This window comes from Macaca nemestrina, chromosome 13, assembly GCF_043159975.1.
Source record: "Macaca nemestrina isolate mMacNem1 chromosome 13, mMacNem.hap1, whole genome shotgun sequence".
NCBI lineage: Eukaryota > Metazoa > Chordata > Mammalia > Primates > Cercopithecidae > Macaca > Macaca nemestrina.
Genome location: NC_092137.1, coordinates 16579488 through 16600626, shown reverse-complemented (window position 1 = coordinate 16600626; position 21139 = coordinate 16579488). Strand labels below are relative to the sequence as shown.

The 21139-nt window shown below is 40.7% G+C and overlaps 1 protein-coding gene across 4 annotated transcripts in view; it reads left to right on the top strand.

Moving 5' to 3' along the window:
• CYRIA (CYFIP related Rac1 interactor A) overlaps nt 1-19952 on the top strand; it is a 108768-nt gene extending 88816 nt beyond the window's left edge. For all 4 annotated transcript variants that reach the window (XM_011749313.3, XM_071076261.1, XM_071076260.1 and 1 more), the window contains 9 exons: nt 4276-4397; nt 6046-6151; nt 8004-8140; nt 8609-8686; nt 8864-8980; nt 9067-9146; nt 10543-10669; nt 14932-15002; nt 17073-19952. In XM_011749313.3, the coding sequence (XP_011747615.1) occupies nt 4276-4397; nt 6046-6151; nt 8004-8140; nt 8609-8686; nt 8864-8980; nt 9067-9146; nt 10543-10669; nt 14932-15002; nt 17073-17136 (902 nt within the window). In that variant the 3' untranslated portion in view covers nt 17137-19952. The remainder of the gene's footprint in view (nt 1-4275; nt 4398-6045; nt 6152-8003; nt 8141-8608; nt 8687-8863; nt 8981-9066; nt 9147-10542; nt 10670-14931; nt 15003-17072) is intronic.
• Nucleotides 19953-21139: the final 1187 nt, after the last annotated feature.

The following is a 21139-nucleotide window of genomic DNA, read 5'->3' as shown; positions in this document are numbered from 1 at the left end:
AGTACCTAGCATTCTATCCCACCTTACCAATTTCTTCATGTATTCATTGATTCATCACACGTTTATTGCCTGTCTCCAATGGCCTTCTCAAAAGATCTCAGAATTCAAAGACAAGCAGAAAAAAAATCACAAAACAATGTGAGTAGTATATTTAAATTATTTGTTCAACTGTTCAGCAAATTTTTCTTGAGCATCTACGATGTGCTAGGCCCTGTGCCAGACCCTAGAAATATAATGTCAAGTGAAACAAATATGACCGGAGTCCTACAGTCTAATGGATAAGATTTTCATTAATTAGTTCTGACTGCATGATCATTTAGCTGGGGGATGAAAATAGAATGAATCATGGACTTCCATAGGGATTTAGACCAATGTCACATGTCACTGTGGACCACACAGTTCTTTTCCCATTTGAAAAGAGAGACAGACAGATAGAAAGACAGACAGACAGACAGACTAGAGCTTCTCCCAGTTGTCACTCTCTTCCTTGGAAGCTGACACCACTTGTGATTTGAATGCCCTGAGAATCTTACAGCACTCTGGCCCGTAAGGCAGGAACTGTGCTGCCCGTCTATAGCTGGAAGAGGTGACTTCAGTTTCATGACAGGAAAGAAGGAAGAAATTGGGCATCCAATAAAACCAACAAATTTTGGATGAAAATGAGGCAACATATTTCTAAGCCTGAATGAAAGACGGAAATTTTGGAGTGGCTTTCTCCTACCGCATCCCACCACTGCTAAACCGCATGAGAAATATTTCTAATAGGGACCAGGAAATCTGCCAAAAGAAACAGTTTCTTAGAGAGGGAGGCTGAGGACTGAGGTTCCTGTCTTAGATCACCCCAGCTGCCAGGAGAGAATTACTGTAGGATGGAAGGTATTTGTTTACCACAGCCCCCGAAGTCCGCCTCCTCTGGGAGAGAAGTGGTACCAGCCCCCTGGTTACTCATGCAACTCTGTGGTCATATAAATGTCAATGTTGATTTGTTGAAAGGACCCCTTCACCTGGGATGGAGAGCGCAGTTTGTTTGTCTCTAGTGCCAGTACCTTTTTCAGGCCACCCTATCAGAAACAGTCTTATTTTTGAACCAGTTAAGAAAGGCCTCTATTTTTAAAGACTGACTTGAAGTCTTTCTTTTTTTTTCTGTTTAAGTAATCATCAACAGGATTTTTTTAAAAAAATTTCCAGCTCTCCTCTCTGGCTCACTTAGTTTTAATTCTGTTTTGTCTAAAACTTATCAAGTGGTGACTTGCTAGGGTGGAGCCAGGTGACAGCTGAGATTAGAAGGCTTTCTGTTCTGGCCTCAAAGTGCCTTCTTCTTTCCCATACCATTCTATAATTACATTCAAATAGTCTTAGCCCTGAGAATCTTGGTCACAGACTATCTTGCTTTTCTTCTTCTCCAAATAAATCCATCTCTAGGAAACTGTCTTTGTTTAGCTTTTGATTTTTCAAAAGGAGAAAGGATTTGAATAGTCAATGTTTTATTTTTATTTGTTTTCTAGGATCGTTGCTTTGCATTTTTCCTTATGTTTTCTTCCCTGACACTTTTCTTATCAGAAACTGCCAGCCTTACCCCGGAATTCTATTCTACAAAAACACTTTCTCCCATTATGGGCTTTCTAGCTTACAGAGTTTTTGGTTTCTGTTTAAAACACTTGCTTCACTTTGAGAAAAGTTTGAGAAAGCAGAAAACGGTAAAATACAAAGTGATTAATATTGTGAGTAACATCGTATCTGAGAAAACTTACCAGATATTTTTGGGAAACACTGATAGGCCATAAAAACCTAAAAAAGTTCAGATTGAATGCCCCTTATCCAAAAATGCTTAGGACCAGAAGTGTTTCAGACGTGGGATTTTTGTTTCTGATTTTGAAACGAAACTGCATTATACTTACCAGTTGAGCATCCCAAATCCAGAAAGCCGAAATGCAAAATGCTCCAGTGAGACTTTTCTTTGTGTACCACGTGGGCATTTAAAAACATTTCAGATGGTGGAGCAGTTCAGATTTTTGGATATAGGAAGCTCAACCTGTAATAAATGTCTTTTTCCCTCACTGTCTCCAGTAGATTCTGTTTCCTAACCTAGCAGATTTGCTTGTTTGTTGTTTGTTTCTCAGCCTCACTTTCTCCAGCTGCCGTGCCTTTTTCCAAGCCATGCTCTCTTCATGAATATACTCCGTTTCACTTTCCATTGCCCCAGCTCAAGTCCTATCCCTTACGTGTAACTGTTTCCACTCTTCCCAGACCACATTCATCTTCTCTTTCTCTGAGTCCTGATGCACATGCATTCTAGTACCTCCTTACTTCCCAGTTGAAATGGTCTTATCCTTTGAATGTATAGTTTGCAAGGTTTTTGAATAACCTATGAGGACCTATGATCTTTTCTTCAAAGAGAATTGCCATGGCACTGATGATTTTCACTCTTCATTTCTTAGGAAACTCTACCAGTTTCTTAGGTCTTAGGCAGGACCCAGTGAGTCAACTAGTCTAAAAATCTCCATGGGCTCCAGTCATGGAGAGTTTAGGTAACTGAAACAGGAGCAGCCACCTTGCCTCAGTTCCTCCTCTTACCTCGGCATTTCCGAACACCAAGTCAGCATAGCCAGTGCCCCACTTCGCCGTCACTTACCTTGTGGATTCTGTCTTTTTTTTTTTTTTTTTTTTTTTTTTTTTTTTTTTTTTTTTTGAGATGGAGTCTCGCTCTGTTGCCAGGCTGGAGTGCAGTGATGTGATCTCAGTTCACTGAAACCTCTGCCTCCAGGATTCAAGCAGTTCTCCTGCCTCAGCCTCCCAAGTAGCTGGGACTACAGGCATGCACCACCATGCCCAGCTAATTTTTATATTTTTAGTAGAGATGGGGTTTCACCATTTTGGCCAGGATGGCTTCAATCTCCTGACCTCATGATCTGCCTACCTCGGCCTCCGAAAGTGCTGGGAGCCACCGCGCCCGGCCATGTCTTTTTTTTACCCCCAGAGAAACACTGGTGAAAAACCGTCTTGCAGGACCAGCCCTTTGTACTTCCACAAGGATTAGTTAAAACTGAGATTTGATCTGGGGAGGGTTAGACCAGGTGTAAACTCAGCCTTCACCCTCTGTTAGTGAGGTCTGCTGCAAGCATGCAGTGCCTCAGGATCTGGAGATTTGAAAACAGAGTTTTACAAGATAACATCTGTCGCCTCTCCGTGAGCAGTGCCTTTGTTTTAGATGGAGAGATGAGCTTCCCTACTAGGCCGGGGAGATAACCTATTGCATAGGAACTGCAAGATAAATAAAACCCAATCTTTACTACCTCTCCACCAGCACCTACCAGCTCCCATGAAATGATCGCTGGAACAATACATACTGGCTCCAGGAAGGTAATCAAGTGGGTGCTTCTGTGACTGTTAGAATATTGTTTTCATTATGGAAGCTTCAGTGTATCACTTATTTTTGTGGGTAACAGTCATGGTCAAGACCAAAGATAAACAGAACATTTGTCTTTAAAAATGAACTCCCTGCATGTCTTTGCCAAACCTCCTGAACATGAGATCAGGTTCAATGAGAAGTGCTTTCTACACACCCATGTGTTCAGGAATGATATGTCGTGATTTGAAGGATTTTAGTTATCCAGTTTTCAAGCATATTTTTAAATATGGAAATATAAGGCAGACTGTTTTTCCCATCTACACTCAGATTCACATATTTTCAATCAAAGCAGAAATATTCAGTTGTTTCTCCTTTAAAAAGAAGACCAATACAGAGTTTCCGTTTTACAAGATGAAAAGAGTCACGGAGATGGAGTGTGGCGATGGTTGTACAGCATTATGAATGTATTTAATATCGATGAACAGTACACTTAAAAGTGGCTAAGATGGTAAATTTTATGTTTTGTGTATTTAACCACAATAAAAATGGTAACTGAAAAAATAATAAAATAATAAAAAGACCAAAAAATGTGGTCTCAAAAACACAATGTTTATTCTTTCTATCACCCAGTATACTGTTTTACATAGGAGGTGTGCAAAAAAATTGTTCCACATAAATAAGTGACTATAATGATTCCTGTATGCTTGTTTTATGACTATAAAAATATCATTGACTATTTTGAACTGAGTAATGGGCAAAAGTTGTGTCAGTTTTCCCTTCCTAGCAGCTTATTAGGTTAAAGGGTAAATACCAGAGCAGCAGGAATACGATAGGATTGTCAAGCAGGTAAAACTGAATATCCATCCTCCTCCCAAGCTATTTGTAAACACCAGCATTCTGTGTCTCTCGGTTTCCCTGTTTCTTAGATGCTCAGCCTACAGAAGGAGAGAGAGAAATCTGGAACCAGATCAGCGCCGTCCTTCAGGATTCTGAGAGCATCCTTGCAGACCTGCAGGCTTACAAAGGCGCAGGCCCAGAGATCCGAGACGTATGTTAATGATCATACTGAACTGACAACACCAGAGGAGCGAAGGGAAAACCACACATGCACACAGACATACACAGCAAGATTAAGTAATAGCTATAGTATTTCCTAGAGTACCAGGAAGAACAAGGAGGGTAATGTGTCCTTAAAAACAAAATGCATGGGCCAGGCGCAGTGGCTCACACCTGTAATCCCAGTACCTTGGGAGGCCGAGGTGGGTGGATCACCTCAGGTCAGGAGTTCAAGACCAGGCTGGCCAATATGTTGAAACCCCATCTCAATTAAAACTACAAAAAAAAATTAGCTGGGCATGGTGGCAGGTGCCTGTAATCCCAGCTACTTCGGGAGGCTGAGGCAGGAGAATCACTTGAACCCGGGAGGCGGAGGTTGCAGTGAGCTGAGGTTGCATGTCGCACCATTGTACTCTAGCCTGGGCAACAAGAGTGAAACTCTATCTCAAAAAAAAAAAAAAAAAAAAGTTAAAAAAAAGCATGAATGGCCCCTTTTATTCTAATGCATTAATCTGCACACACAGTGCTATAGATTAACATTACCCATTCTCTTCCTAAACACACAAGTGATATTGCAGGACTCACATTTAAACAATAACGTGTCAATATATTATTTCATTTAAGGGAAACAATGTAAAGTCTGTGAACAACAGTTGAAATATGGACCGTGAAGTCTGGGTGGACATGTACTTTCCGGCGTTTGGTAATTACTCAGGCAGGTTCCACCAGTGTGATACACAAGAGCCAAAATCACCTTGCTTTCAGTTTGTCATCTCAAATGTCTTGTGAGATTTTCTAAAATTAACAGAAAACAAAACAACAACAAATACAAAAAAGAAAATCACCACTTTGATTTTTGCAACTTCCCAATACCTTAAAAGCAAGAAACTTCACACTCTTTTTATTTGAAAGCATTAGTTTTGTGGCAATACCAACACATACATATATGCATGCAAATACACACATACACACACACACGTACACATGCACGCATGCACACAGTACTGCCACTGCCCCCATGCTTCTGAAAAGCACACCACCACCACCATTATAATCCTCAAGTTGCTGAAACTCAGACACGGCGGAGTTTCTAAGAAAATAACAGTCTAGTAAGAGGTGATTTTTCTACTTAGGGGTCACCATTTAATTTAGGTAATTTAGGTAACATTACAAACTGGCAGGAATGCAATACCTATTAAAGAGAAAGGAAATGTCTACAGAATTTGCACTTTATAATGAGCACTAATTCCACTTTAGAGGAGTCAAATGGTGATGGAGAGGGCTGAGTTTCTTCCCACTTAGATGTGAATTTTTTGTATTCAAAATAACAGAAACAAGTAAGATGACACAGGATGTAATTGTAGAACCACTTGCTGTATGTTCAAGTGTTAAAATTTCCATTAAGAATGAGCATCTTGGGGGACTGTCCACTAAAGCAGTGTTGATTTAAGTAGTATACAGTGTTAAAATTTCCATTCAGAATGAGCATGTTAAAGGACAGTCCAATGAAGCGGTGTTGATTTAAGTAGTATACATCAGCAAAGTATAGCAGGGATTGTATTTTAAACTAAATCTTAGGGCATTTTGATGTGGAGCTTACTGCTTCTTTTTAAACAGTCAGCGCTACTGTGTTTTTGTAGGCAATTCAAAATCCCAATGACATTCAGCTTCAAGAAAAAGCTTGGAATGCAGTGTGCCCTCTCGTTGTGAGGCTAAAGAGATTTTACGAGTTTTCCATTAGACTAGGTGAGTATGTGTTTGTAGTTTTCATGGCCCACATATGGAGTTCTGTTCTGGTGTTTGAGTAGGTAGTGGGAACAGGTTGGCATATTGGAAAATGCCCCACATCCATCCACTGTGTCAAATGAGAGGCCATGTATGAACAACAACTCTTGTCATGTTCATTTCTTTCAGTCCACCACAAAGTTTCTTCCCCTGAAGTTATTGGCACATTTAGTGTGTCTCTACTAGTGATTTTTCTTCTTGGTCCTGTTCTCATCTGTGTCCAACTCTTAATAGTTTTACTGCAGGCTGATCACATTTCTGAATAACAGAGAAGTTGAAAGATAACAGTTTACCTGCGCACCCAACAAAGAACTTGCTTGTCTGGAGTCATATGATAAAAGTAATAGAGTAAAATATAAGAAAAACAAATATAACATTATTTCCTTAAGCTTTAAAAAACTGTGCAAGCACAGGAAGTACAGGATGGCTTTGTAGATGTTGAGCAATGCCAAATCTGATTGGAAATAAGATCGATATGACCAGCAATAGGACAGAATCACTCCCCAGGGAGGAGGCTTCATTGGTTAATACAGTATATCTTGAATGAGGAAGGCATGTTCTACTCTACTTTTGCCATTAAATGAGTGCCACAGATTAAGAGGAAAACAGAGAACTTGAAATACATTGGGGGAGTAATGACCATGATATTGAGAGGACTAGCAGCTAAGATCAAGGGAGGTACTTGAATGAACCAAACTGCTTTTCCAAGAAGAGAGGGTTTCTGACGACTCTCAGATAGAAGAGAGTAGAAGAGAACATAGACTTCTTTCTACGTTTCCTTAAATGGTAGACCCAGTGAATGGAAATTCTGAGGAACCAAACTTTTGCTCTACAGAAGGAAAACAATTCCTTATGAGAGCAGGCCAAGGTAGAACTGGCTGCCTCAGAACAGAGTGTATTCTTATAGATGGAAATATCTCAAAAAGGCCAGAGATATCCCTGTAGAAATGCTGTAAAAGTTATGTAAGAACTATATAGACCAGATGTCTGCAAACTTTTCTGTAAAGGGCCAAATCATAAATATTTTAGAGTTGTGGGCCGTCCTGTCTTTTTTGCAACTACTTGCCTCTGCCACTCTCACGTAAAGGCAGCCCTAGTCATTCCATAACAGAATGAGCAAGTCTGTGTTTTAATAAAACTTGTGTTTATTTACAAAACGCAAGTAATGGACCAGATTTGGCCAATGGGCTATACCTTGCCAATCCCTGCTTTAGAGGATTGGTTAAATGACTCTGTGCTATTAGAAATATATTGGAGAACAAGCTATAAGGGAATGTTTAGAAACAGACAAGTGGGAGTGGTGAAACTGTTGCAAGAACTATAATGGAGGTAGATAGGGCAATGGGTACATAGAAAATTATTCCTGGGATTGAGTTAGTGTAGATGCAGAGAAAAGTTCAATAGGGGCAGAGGTCTTTCTTTGTAAAACCAGTCATCTAACCCATGTGTTTAGAGCACTGTCTCACCTCATCCTGAATCATGAATGGCTGTCTCATGCACATGACCCAAAAACACATATTTGTGGTTTTCTAACAGAGTCAGAAATTGAGATTACTAAATATGTCCAGGTCCAGCTGAGCGTAGAGAGAAATTTACAAAACACTGTGGCCATGGGGGGTTTCCGCAGGGGAGACCCCCTGCCTGGTCATGTGGGATTCCTTCTCTTCCTGGTCCACATGCAGCACACCTCACATAGTTATCGGGAAAGACCCAAGCAGGTGATCTCTGAGATTGTCAACTGAGTCTGGGAATTGTGTTATTTGGACTTCGTTGGGCCACCTCCAATATATCTATTTATCCCTTTGATTTTCAGAAAAAGCTCTTCAGAGTTTATTGGAATCTCTGACTTGTCCACCCTACACACCAACCCAACACCTGGAAAGGGAGCAGGCCCTGGCAAAGGAGTTTGCGGAAATTTTACATTTTACCCTTCGATTCGATGAGCTGAAGGTTAGGCCACATGTGCTGTGAAAATTTAAGGAACTTGTACTGAGTACCTACTGTTTACAGCTGCTCTGTTAGTGCTGTGGGGTGGGTGGGTAGAGAAATGAGTAAGATGTAATTCCTTCCCTAGAGAGACATATAATGTGGTGAGAATTTGCATTCCATGTGGTGAAAGTAATTTAAGATGATGATTTGTATATGGAAATTTTAAATCTGCCAAATGAAATCAGAGAAAACCTTTTCAAGTATCTGTTCCGCATTGAGACCAAATACACTTTCCCTGAAATCTAGCCCACAGGGCATATTTTAAAATAATGAAGTTGTGGGTCCTTATTTTTAACCAAAAGTTGCTTTGGCTCTTATGTAACAAAGAGAAGTCCTGGAGTATTTATAAAATCCAGTGTCTGGGCTCCTAATGCATATCCCCCATCTGATACTGAGAGATGACTTTCACTCTTGTCTTCTGAATTTCAGATGAGGAACCCGGCTATTCAGAATGACTTCAGCTACTACAGAAGAACCATCAGTCGCAACCGCATCAACAACATGCACGTGAGTCCCTGGGTCGCCTTGAACTTGGCACCGTTCTCCATGGCTCTTTTGATTTCTGCATCAGGCAGAGCACAGAGAGAAGACAATGTCCTTGTCTGTAATTCAGTTCCAGAGAAGAGTATTTGGAGCGTTTGACTTTCTGTTTATAAATCCGTCTTCTCTTCTTATTTTCATCAGCTAGACATTGAGAATGAAGTCAATAATGAAATGGCCAATAGAATGTCCCTCTTCTATGCAGAAGCCACACCAATGCTGAAAACCCTTAGCAATGCCACAATGCACTTTGTCTCGGAAGTAAGTGAAGTTGAGCAACGAGGTGCTTTTTTTCTTAATTCAAGAGCTGCAAGCAGAGCTAATGTACATTTGTGTCTCCTATTTAGAACAAAACCCTGCCAATAGAGAACACCACAGACTGTCTCAGCACAATGACAAGTGTCTGTAAAGTCATGCTGGAAACTCCGTAAGTTAAATCAGAGGTGTATTTGTGGTTGAGACTTCACCCAGCCAGTGTCTGTTAAGATGATGATGTTAATGACATGTACCATTTGGGTCAACACCTTAAAGTTTTCATGTATATTATCTGCTTTAATTTCATTAAGAACTCTGGGTGTTAGGTGTCACTATCACTATTGCATAGCTGAAGAAGCTGAGGCACAAAGTGGTTGACTGACATCCCAATGACTGCATAGCTTGTTAGGTGGCAGAACCAAGGCTCAGATCAAAGATGCTGTAGAAGATGTGTAAGAACCAAATGGAGGGTGTGTTAAATGATGGGGCATCATGATAAATATATTGTAGAGAAGATGTAAAACCAAGAGTTGACATGATAAGACTGTTTCAAGAGTGAGAATGGAGGTCTCTCTCTCTCTCTCCAAGTTTTTTTTGTACCTAAGCTAGTTACTACTAGTTAGATTTAAAAATTATTGAGACTATTGGGGATGAAGCAGCATGGTAATCTGTGCTCGAAATTCTGAATGCCACTTATGTCTGTAGCCCCTACTATGCCTGTAAATAACTGGCCTGACTCTCTGAGCGTTGGTTTCCTCATCTAATGAAGTTTCCATAAGACCGTCTACTTTGCAGAGTCTTTAGGAAGACCAAGGCATCAAAAGTACCTTATAAAATCTGATAGCCTGTTCAAATGTAAGATGACACTAATTTCAAATATTTCACTTGTACCAAAGTTAAGATTTATTCCAAGGCAGAAATAGTAATCATCTTCATTGCAGAGCCAATTCATAATGAAATAGATGTAAGAAAGCCTCTAGAAAAAAAGCCTCTAGAATTGGCCTGAATTATCTGAATCATCAGTGACCCTGTCAAGGTAAGTGAACAAAATTCAAACTCTACAAATACTCTCGGATGCTCAATGAATGGTACATAATTTTTTTAGGTATTTTTGCCAATCCAATACAATCTGCAGCCTGTGTTTTAACAAAGGAAGTTACTCCGACTGGAGACATGATAGCTGCTCCGTAGAAATGAGCCTGATTCTTTTTCTCTGTAATGAAGCCATTACTCTCTATAATCTTGGACAGCCAGAGGGACCTGCTATAAAATATTCAAGATTGATGGGTGGAGGAGTGATGTACATGATGAGCTACCCTGCTGAAGGGCAGATGAGAAGGGAATTTACTGCCCTTTAATTTACCTTATTTTCACACTGAATTGCTGGTTGAATAGATTCAAAGATAATTATCATCATGGATTTACTCAGGAACATATTAACTGGTTGTTGCAGGTCTGGGATTGTTCCCAAGAGAAGATTGGAGGCATCTAAAGTATCCAGTTGTGGGGCCAAAGAACGCACATGTTCTGACAAGGAAGTGATGCCGCTGCTGTTTCTTCTCTTGCAGGGAGTACAGAAGTAGGTTTACGAGTGAAGAGACCCTGATGTTCTGCATGAGGGTGATGGTGGGAGTCATCATCCTCTATGACCATGTCCACCCTGTGGGAGCTTTCTGCAAGACGTCCAAGATCGATGTAAGAATAGTAGTGAAATGTGCTTTCCAAATAAAGGACCCATGAGTGTTGCCAAACAGACCTTGTTTCTCTTCCTCAGGCTCCTCAAGACCACTCCACTGACAGTGATCTTTCTAATATGCACAGCCTATCCTGGCAGCTGTCCTCACTGCAAGATGTCCAGGCTTTTTCATGTGCTTAGGACAAAACACTTAACCTCAAAAGCATAGTAGCAATGCTACGATGCCTATCCCCTCAGTCTCTAATGGAGCTGAGCAGCTGGACAGTCACTCAGCTGCACGCAGTCCCTTCATTTACCCAGTGTGCTGTACAAATAGATGGTTTCTATTCTATATGTGTCCTATTGTGAAGAGTTGGGAGATACTGCATTACAAGACACCATGGTCAAATCCCAGATTACCCTTTCACTTCCTCTCCCACCACTCCCTACCTGTTGCTCCACTCAAGTCCCATGCCTTTCCTCATCATTTGGATATACATGATATGTGTGAGTCCTTTCTCCTGCCCAGAGAGCCCTTCCTCTTCCTCTCTGATGGGTGGGTTCCTTTCAGGCATGCTTCAAACGTCACCTCATCTAAGAACACATTTTCTGCATGGGATGAGCCTTCCTGCTTCTCTGGCCCCCAGAGCACTCACTGTTTTGTATTTTCTGACTCCCCCACAGACAATTTCTTGACAAGGACAGAGACCATAATCTATACACCTCATGTCTGCTCTATTGCCTCACACAGTACCTGGCACATAGTGGGTGGCACTCAACAGACACCCTGTAGGGGTTTTGATGGATGAATGAATGAATGAATGAATGAAGATAATTGAAAACACATGATTTTGGCGCACAGTTGCTTTTCTGTTGATTGTGGCATAAAGCACACCTTCTCTTCATCCAGCACTTGCCTGCAGCACCAACCCAATAGTGTATCCCATGTATTCATTTAAAGCCTTTAAAGTGCAGAATAGCACCTCTTGGTAGTAACTTACTTACTCCAGAATAGCTGAGTCTGGGTGGCACACTGTGTTCACTCATCTGCAGAGAACAGCATCCTGATGCTCTGGCCCTATGCAAGAGAAAGTCTACATGCCCAAGAGGGCCATAAGTCTGAAGAATGCAAGATAATGTATCAATGAAAAATGTAACTTGGGTTACTTATTTTGAGTTTCTGGGTTCATAGTATGGTTAGTCATGTTTCTTCATAGACTCTTTATTATTTTTAATGTAATCATTTCTATTTACCAAGAAAATAAGTATTTATGTTAAAAAATTTTGACATTTAGGAAATTAAGATGTAGTAAATTAAATATATCTGTAATAACCTCACCATAGGCGGAGGATCACCGTTCATACAGCAGCATACGTGTGTACCTTCTTTTAATGTAGATGCTTGTGTGTATGTGTGGATGTCCTTAACAAATTAGGACCCTGCTTTACGTGCTATTTTGAAACATATTTCATTTACATAGAAGTATATTATGGGCATTTTTATACCAATAAATATTTTTACTGTATCCTTTGTGAGGCTTTAACATTTTCGTACTATAGATTGAGTATAAATAACTCTATAAATATTATTTGACTGTGGATTGAGTTCATTACCTGAGACTCATAAGATATTCTCATTGCCATAGCCATTTGTTAACTTGTCACAGAGTCAACAATTAAAAATACACTGGGTAAAATTATGCCTTGTAGCCCTTATCTTTAAAAAGCTTGGCTTTATATGTCATTTACTGAGTCTTTCAGTCGAGGCTGTAAACAGTATATCATGTTAAGTCTTCACACATAGTCTTGATGAAGTTTGCTTTTGTCCATGGAGGTCTCACTACATAAGGTTTGTTCATACGGACGTTTGCATGTACCTCTAAGAAAGTTTCAGGTTTACCAAGCACAATAAACCATTTGAGACTGACCTTTTTTTTTAATGACATATAGGGTCTCCATTCAGATGCTAGTCTGTTTCTAAGCCAGTAGTTATAGGCACTGGGCTTATAAATCATTAGGGCATCAGCATCAACTGTGAAAACCCCAGGATCTCTTTCTGAGGGCCTGGGGGAGGCACTGTGTGTGTACTTACAAAGGGCATGCTTTGGAGTGCAGAATAAACATGCAGTGAGCTCTGGAATGCCAGGGGAGGGAGAAACTCATTTTGCTGAAGAGCAGAGACAGAGGGTAATGTTTGAGGTGGACCTTGAAGAAGATGTAGGATTTTCCCAGGAGGACAGAGGGAAAGCAGAGTCCTCCAGGCAGGGGGAATCATCAAAGTGGCCGCCAAGGCGGCACAAGCCATTTAGAGAAGAGATGCTAATTGTGGATACCAGGAAAGGAGGGTTGGGGTGAGGTGGTGTTTTCAATTGATTTCCTTGGAATCTTTTGAAATGGCCCAATAAGGAATCACCTCTTAATCCCTGTCCCCATCTCAGATATTATCCAGAATTCCAGACCCCATTTCCCGTGGACCCCTGAAATCTGGCCATCCCCAAACCAGAGATTCCCCTCCCCTCCCAAACCTGTTCCTTCTGCTGGGTTCCTGTCTCAGGTATTTCATCACCCTCCAACAAGTCTAATCCGGAGCCTAGAATTGTCCCTGAGAATGAGGAATGACTTCTTCACCGCATATCTCATCAGTCACCAAATCCTATGGAGTTGACCTCCGATTAGTCCCTGTCTCTCCCTGCTCCTCCATGCCCACTGCTGCTTCCACACTTCACCACCCTCAGGGGCTCTCACTGCCCCTCCTCTCTCTGTTCTTGCTTCCTTCTGGTCCCTTTCCATATTAACCGCATCACTAGATTATTTAACACCTATCAAGGATGTTTTCCACAGGTAAAGGCCCCCAACTCCTGAACATGCTGTTGAATTCACACTGCATCTGGCCCCAACTGCATCCTTGACAGCATCTTGTTATTCACACCTACAGTTTTAATCACCCTAAGTGGAACTCCAGATTCCCAAACAGTATTCCTTGCTCTTCCACCCCTTCCACATCTGCGTTCTCACTGCTTCTTAGGCCTGGTTCACAAGAACACTTCCGCACTATGATAATCAACTATGCGAGAGGGACAGAATGCATCCCTGGGTCTGATGCCATCTCAGGCCTGGGGTGGCACATACCTGGCATGCTTGTAGCTTCTCCCAATCCGGTATGCATGACAGACATCTCTCGTTTGCCATGACTTTGTTTTTTGATAAACCTATAGTGATCCTCACGATTCCCAACCCTGTGTTCTGGTAGCTTCCATCAGTCTATCAGGGTCTATCAGGCCTGTAAGATAAAGCTTTTGACATACAAGAAGCACAATGATGGAGAATGTTTCTAAGGGCTGTCACGAAAGGGGCCCTTAGTATAACCAAATCCAATATATAACAGTGTGTGAATAGCTTTGCAGAAAGATTCTTGCCTTGCCAAAAAATACTCCAAGATATGCATGATGAAATGTAATCTATATAAATTCAGTTTCCACGCACTTCCCAAATTATGGGTCAACTGTATTATACGGACACAAAAAGCTAAGACACTTGCCTAGGTTTGTGAAGATACTAAAGAAACAAGCATGAAGGAAACTCAGGCATTTAGCCTCTGTGAAGTTCACATTCTGAACAGTGGCCCTTCATCAGTCCTCTCAAAGATGGTTGAGACATAGACCTGGACCTCCAGGAGCTCCTGGTCTAGTGAAGGAAAGAAGTTAATATGGGCACAAATTCTCCAAGTTTCTCTGACAAATGACAGAGCAGTTTTGGGAGCACGGAAAGGTGTTGGTTGCTTCTATCTAATGAGGGTAATGAGGTCAGAATAGGATTCTAGGAGGTGCTGGTCTTCAGCTGGGTATTAAATAAGTGTTAAGCGTTTGCCAGTCAAACAGGTGAAGGACAGAAAACATTCAGGGCAGAAGAATGGCATAAAATTATTCTGATTTTATTCAGTAAATCTCAACTGAGCACTGAGTGGACGGAAGGCCCTGCATTTGCCTTCATAGTACAAGGCAAGATCAAAGTCTCAAGTCTTTGTCCTTAAAGCCAGGCAAGTAAAATGTACAATTACAATAGGGTATGAAAATTGATGATGATTGCAGTCATACAGAATCCTCTAGAAGCCCAGAGGAACTGCTTACCAGCCTGAGGGGGTAGGAAAGCCCGTTGGTCATTTCTGTGTTGAATTTCTATGAGAAGAAATAATGTGACATTATAGGCATGTGTTATTGTAGGTAGATATTGGCATAGACAGTATTACTAAGATATTAACAAACATTGTGCTTTCTCCTCCTAGATGAAAGGCTGCATAAAAGTTTTGAAGGAGCAGGCCCCAGACAGTGTGGAGGGGCTGCTAAATGCCCTCAGGTGAGCTTCAACCCTGTGTCAGGCTCACAGGGAACAGCCAACATTTCAGGGCTCTTGAACATTTAAATACTGGTGTGGATAGCACCAAACTTAACCCTTGCATATTTTAACACATTGAATCTTCCTAACAGTCTTTTGAGGTTGGCACCATTTTTATCATTCCCCTTTTTAAAAATGGAAAAAAATAAGATTTAAGGAAGTCAAATAACTTGCCAAAAGTCACACAGTAAATGGCCAAGCTAGGACCTAAACCCAGGTTTGGGTGACCCCACGGGTCATGGACCTAATTCTCAGCCACACTGCTTTGGGGCTTATAGGGACTCCTCAGAACAAGAGGCTTCCAGGCTCTCACTTTCCACTTTACCAGTGGTTTCCAAACCTGGCTTCACTTGAGGATTATGTGGGTACCCTTTGAAAACATTCCATGTGATTCTGACTGCATGTGACTCAGACCAAATGAATTAGAATCTCTGGGCTAGGGTCTCAGGTATCCATTTTGTGTTTCTTTGTTTATTCTAAAGCTCCCCAGGTGGTTCACATGTGCAGCTACCAGAATTGAGAACCCACTGTCTAGATGCCTAAGTATTTGGCCAGCTGTGGCATGTTTCAGCTTCTCACTGCTAACAAGTGATGCCTAGGCAACTGCTTTCTTCCCAGGGATGCATGTGCTTAATCCGTTTCAGAGAGGGGATGCTTTTTTTAGCTTTGACACATCTATAAGAATTGCTTGAATCACACTGCTATGTAAATCATTCTGATACTAGATTGCAGTCTAGAAGGTTTATGGTCCCTGTTGTCTTATTCATCTTTAATTCCCCTGTGTTCCTCTCAGTGTTGTACATGCAGTAAGTGTTCAATAAGTCTAAGTGGGATGGATCAATAATGCTCTACCTATGTACACAACACTCATGTTTTATACTCCACTTCTAATCACATTGTCTCATTTAATCATCACAAGTTAGAGAGGTAAGGCTGATCTGTTACCCCCACTTAATAAATGAAGAAACTGAGACACACATAAAATGAACAAAATAGACCCTGAGGTTGATGCTGTTTTGCTGAGTTGCTAAGTCATTATCCTTTAGAAGAGACTTAGTATTAATATAAGAGCCTATGGGAAAAATCAAGGTTTTCTCCTGGTGTCCATTTCACACCAGGATGACTTTTTATACACAGGAATAAAGCTTTAACTTCTGAATGTGTTGAGCTTTCCAGCTTCATTCAATCAAGCAAAACCCTGTACTAGGCCATGAGTCCCATCTGATTTGTTAGAATTTGTGCCTCCTGGAGGCACTGTGATGATGTCAGAGGAGAACAGGCTCTCCAGATAGCAAAATATGGGTTTGAATCAGAAATCACAAATCACAAATCTCAAATCAGTAACCTTGTGATCTGGAATAGGTCATTTCACCTCTCTGAATCTTAGTTTTCTTTTCTATAAAATGAAGGCAATAACCTTACCTTTACAAAGTTATTGTAACACGAAACTTAACATGGAGTGCCCACGACCTGGCCAAAGTTTTATTACGTGTTAATTCTCTTTTCCTTCTTTTGCATAAATGATTTCTACACCCGGCTATTGGGAGGCTGCAGATTGCACCATTTTTGTGGGTTTGCTTACCTGGATTTGTGCCCCCTTGTGGTGGCAATGAGGTTAATTAAGCATTGCCAGGAAAGTGGAGAACCATAAACATTCAGGTTCTGGGCAATGTTGCTATGCAAATCTCTATTCTGAAATGTGTGAGTCAGCAGGGGCAGCCTCAATGGTCAGGATTCTGCACTCAATCCTGTGAAATCCACCTCCCTGGTAAATGAGACCGCTCATATCTCCTCTGTGTAATTATTTGATTATGTAAAATATCTACTTGGTTTAATAACCATGATACAAAATTCCTTTGGAAGGAAGAATCAAATATTAAATCTGTCTGAAATGACTGTGAGCATTGAAGTGTGGATTTTTGTCTAAAGAAATAAGCCCACATATCAATTGTGTTTCCCAAGGTAAAGATGGGCTGGAGCTTACACAGAGCACTGTTTGCCGCTAACCTCTACCAATCTGTCTCCATCCAGGTTCACTACAAAGCACTTGAATGATGAATCGACTTCCAAACAGATTCGAGCAATGCTTCAGTAGAGCTCTGCTCAAAGAAGAGGATCTATGTGCTGACCTCAGAAGATGTATATGTTTACATAATTTAATACAGATTGATGTTAATACTTGTGTATTTACATAACCGTTTCCTTCTTGTCACTGAAATATATGGACCTTAATTTGTATCCTAACTGACTCAACCCAGCAGAGCATAAATTGACTTGAGAGCCTTACCTTTGATGTCTGAAATGAAACCCCCTTCTCCAAAGGCAAAATTCAGAGACTTTGATCTTTGCTACTGGAGTCCTTTAACAACACCTGTAACGATAAAAAATTCCTAATTGTTTGTGGTAGTATTTTAATTCTAGACGTGTTATCTCTCTGGGACGTATAGTTTATAGAAACACAAAATATTTGATTTCCTGTGTCGGCTCAGCTACAAGAAACACAACTGTTATCTTGACAGAGGAAGAGGGGAATCCAAGAAAAATGCATGTGGAGAATTAAACCCAAGTGTTCTGAATTCAGCACACCCCTTCTCTGTCCTCAGACTGGAGTCCACACGTGCAACTTTTCTGTTTGCACGTGTTTTATTAATCAGCATATTCCTTTTCTGTTTGGATTTATATCCCTCTAATGTTCTCCTTTAATGTTCTCCTTTAATTTCACAAGAAAAAAAACCTCCTGTATTTTAATCAGTTAGTAGGAGAGCAGCAGAAATAGATAGATGTGCTGTTGCCACTGGACTGATGAAGGTGGCTGTCTTGGAACTGGGAGACAGGTCCACAGAGGTGCACTCAGGCAACAGGACAGCCATCTCTCTGCTTCAGCCCTCTGCCTATAGGGATTAGGGAAATGGAGCTCTGGCTTTGAAGTTATTTGTGAGTTTAGCAACTTCCAGTTACCTGCAGAGTGCTGGGTGCACAGCACCCCCTCATAGGAGCCCTGTTCTCTGAAGACTCTACAAGAAAAAAGGTCTAGGGTACTCCATTAGCTACCAGAATGGTATAGGGGAATTTAGAGGGGAAAAAAATCCATGTTTTCTGTTTCCCAGGTTTTTAAAAAGTAGCTCTTCCCCAACCCTGTTGCTAGCTTGTTGCAATGTGAAAGCTCTGGTGCACCTGAATTTACTCCTGGCCTTACTAATGATTCATAGTGTGATCTTGGGAAACGTTTTTAAGCTTTCTGAGTCTTAACCTCCTTGTCTCTAAAATGGGCAATTAAAACAATCTTCAAGAGGCCTGTAAGGTTAATGCCAATAAAACGACTGACTCTGCCCTTCTTCCTTAGGAAGTAGTATCCAGCAAGCATTGTCCCACCTTGTCTTGTTGATGAACAATATTATAAAACCTGCAGTCATTCTGTCTGTAGATCAGAGCTTAGTTCGAATGGAACCATGAAAATCTTTGATTCTGACCTCCTAAGGAAAATGAAACCCAGAGGGTGTGGTCATACTGGATGGCTCCCATGCGGGCCTAGAACCCAGGATGCTTCACTCTTGACTCCATGTTCTTCCTTTTATACCATATGGCTGTGAATACATACTATGGGATGGGATTCAACCCTTCTAAGTAAATCCTCAGTCTGGTCTATATTGTTACTTGCCTGTTTCCAGTAGAAGGAGCCACCCAGACGTTTAGTGAATGATAATCCTAGAAGTTGAGTCTGAGTACATCAGAGTTTGGCATTATTTGCAATATCCCAGGAAGGAGCTGTAAGACACCATTGCTTTCTGGACTTTAGTGACCAGCTGATCTACCCTTGGATCCTCCAAGAAAAGGGAAAAAACACTTGTCTTATGTTGTTTTAGCAAGGGAGTTCAGTCAAGTGGCAGGAAAGATTCCCTGGTCTGCATCTAAACATCAGTCCACAGAGAAGGAAAAGGCTCTTTTACTTGGAGATTTTCAAGTTGAAGAAGTACAACTGCTTGGATGGAGGGTCTGTCATCAGAATAGAAATATGCTAGATGGTCTTCAAGACCTTTTTGAACCTATGGATTCTAAACCCTAGAGGAAGCCAGAATATGTGATCATACCATCTGAGGAAAGTTAGGAGATATTCATCTTAAGAGATATTCTATTTGGCAGTCACTTGTTACACTTGAGCAACAATTGTCTAAACTAGAAAGATAGAACCACACAATGTTTATCATCATTGGGTCAATTTCTCCCCCTCTATCGAGTGAGGAGATTAAGGCTTGAAGAAAGGAAAGGACTTGCCAACCACCACAGGGCTCATGAGGGACTTGGACCCATGTCCTGTGTCTCTACCACAGCTGACTCTCAGCTGGCTAAAGGAGAAAATGTGAGGAATTACCTGTCAAATTAGATTGAGCTCAGAGTAAATAGATGAGCACATTGATAACTCTAAATTAGACTTTCTACAAATGGGACCAAACATATGGAAGGGGCTGCTGGCCTGCCTCAATGTAGCCAGGCCACCTTGTCTCAAAGCCAAGACTCAGCAGTACATGGATTCTGAGAAGTCCAGGGTCTGAATTGTCTCTGATTACTGGAAGGACAGGTTAACTGAATGTCTGTGATCACTAACAGGTGATGGGCTTTGTGCCCACTCCAGAGATATTGTGGGAGACAAATTCTAACAGGCTGTCCTCCCAGCATCAGGAGTCATTGAACAATCATGGATTGCTGTGTTTGAGTTTTTGTTTTGTTTTGTTTTGTTTTTTGTTTTTTGCTTTGTTTTTGGTTTTTTGTGTGTATGTGTGTGTGCTGCATGCACATGCGTCCAAGACTTATGGGTGGTTTAGGGGAAAGTACTAGCAACAGTGTCAATGTCATTGTTAACTATATTTCATATTTGAGGTCTCATTGTTTTCAAATAAACAGTGTTTTCCATGACTGTGATATTTATTTTTGGGAAAGCAACAAGGTAAAAATTATGTTTCTCAGATGCACTGCTACTTTGGCGTTATGACTCTGTTCTGAGAAACTCTTTGTGCACCACTAGGAATTAGTAGTGAAAAAAAAAAACTGGAAATGGATGTCTTCAAATGTGCTAATCATTAGGGGTGGAGTATTAACAACCAGAAAGAAAGGTTTGGATATTACCTTTTAACTACTAGTTAATATCATGCTTGATCAACATTTGTTCCTAGTTATCACCATTAAATTAAGACATTAATGGTAAACTGAGGTTACTGATGCATCATCACATTTAAGTAAAAATAATTTCATGTTTTCCCCAAAGAAAAATTAAGCCTCCCAATCTTGGGATCCAATTGTGTAGTAGAATTCAGAGATTTCTCATTTAATCTTGTATCCTGTACAGCTACAAATACTTTTTAAATGTTAGGAATAAACATTGGAATTTTGTCTTAAAGAGTTCAAAACCTTGGAACCCAATTTTCTCACTACATCTGTAAGGGCCATTACAGACCCAAAGCTGTTTTGAAGTTTTCATATGTTGTTTGCTGAAGTCATTGTAACTTTTTGCCTGCTTTGCCTCTTTTTGTACAGGAGTTTTGAGTGTGAAATGAAAATTAAAGTTTGGTACCTATATTTAAAAATGCACCTCTATTTTATATAATACTGAGGGTTGAGTGGGTGATAAGCACATGATGATTAGTCTACATAGATATTTGCTAGACACGTACTCTGAGAAAACCACACCAGCGGCCCTTCACCTCTTTATACCTGAATTTCTTTTAGAAAAAAAAAAAAAAGTAATACCCAAAATGTGCTACTCTTGGTAGCAGCTGTCTTTTGTTCATTTTGGCAAGAGAACCCTGAATAACAGCCAAAGGCAGAAAATTACAAAAAAGGGCAGAAAATGAACAGAGACATGATTGATACCTAGAGATGCATGAGCCCTGCTTGTCCAGAGATGCTAAGAAACACTAATAAGTGATCTTGTATGCTTTCTTTTGAGTGCAGTAGTACTTTATGGGTTTGGCAAGATCAGCAAATAACCTGTTTTACCTTGAGTATATTTTTCAGACAATGTAAGCCCTGAAATGATTTTTTTAGCTGTTCAACTTTGAGGCTTTCCTAGAGGATTATTTTTAATCCCTGCACTTCTGAAGCTG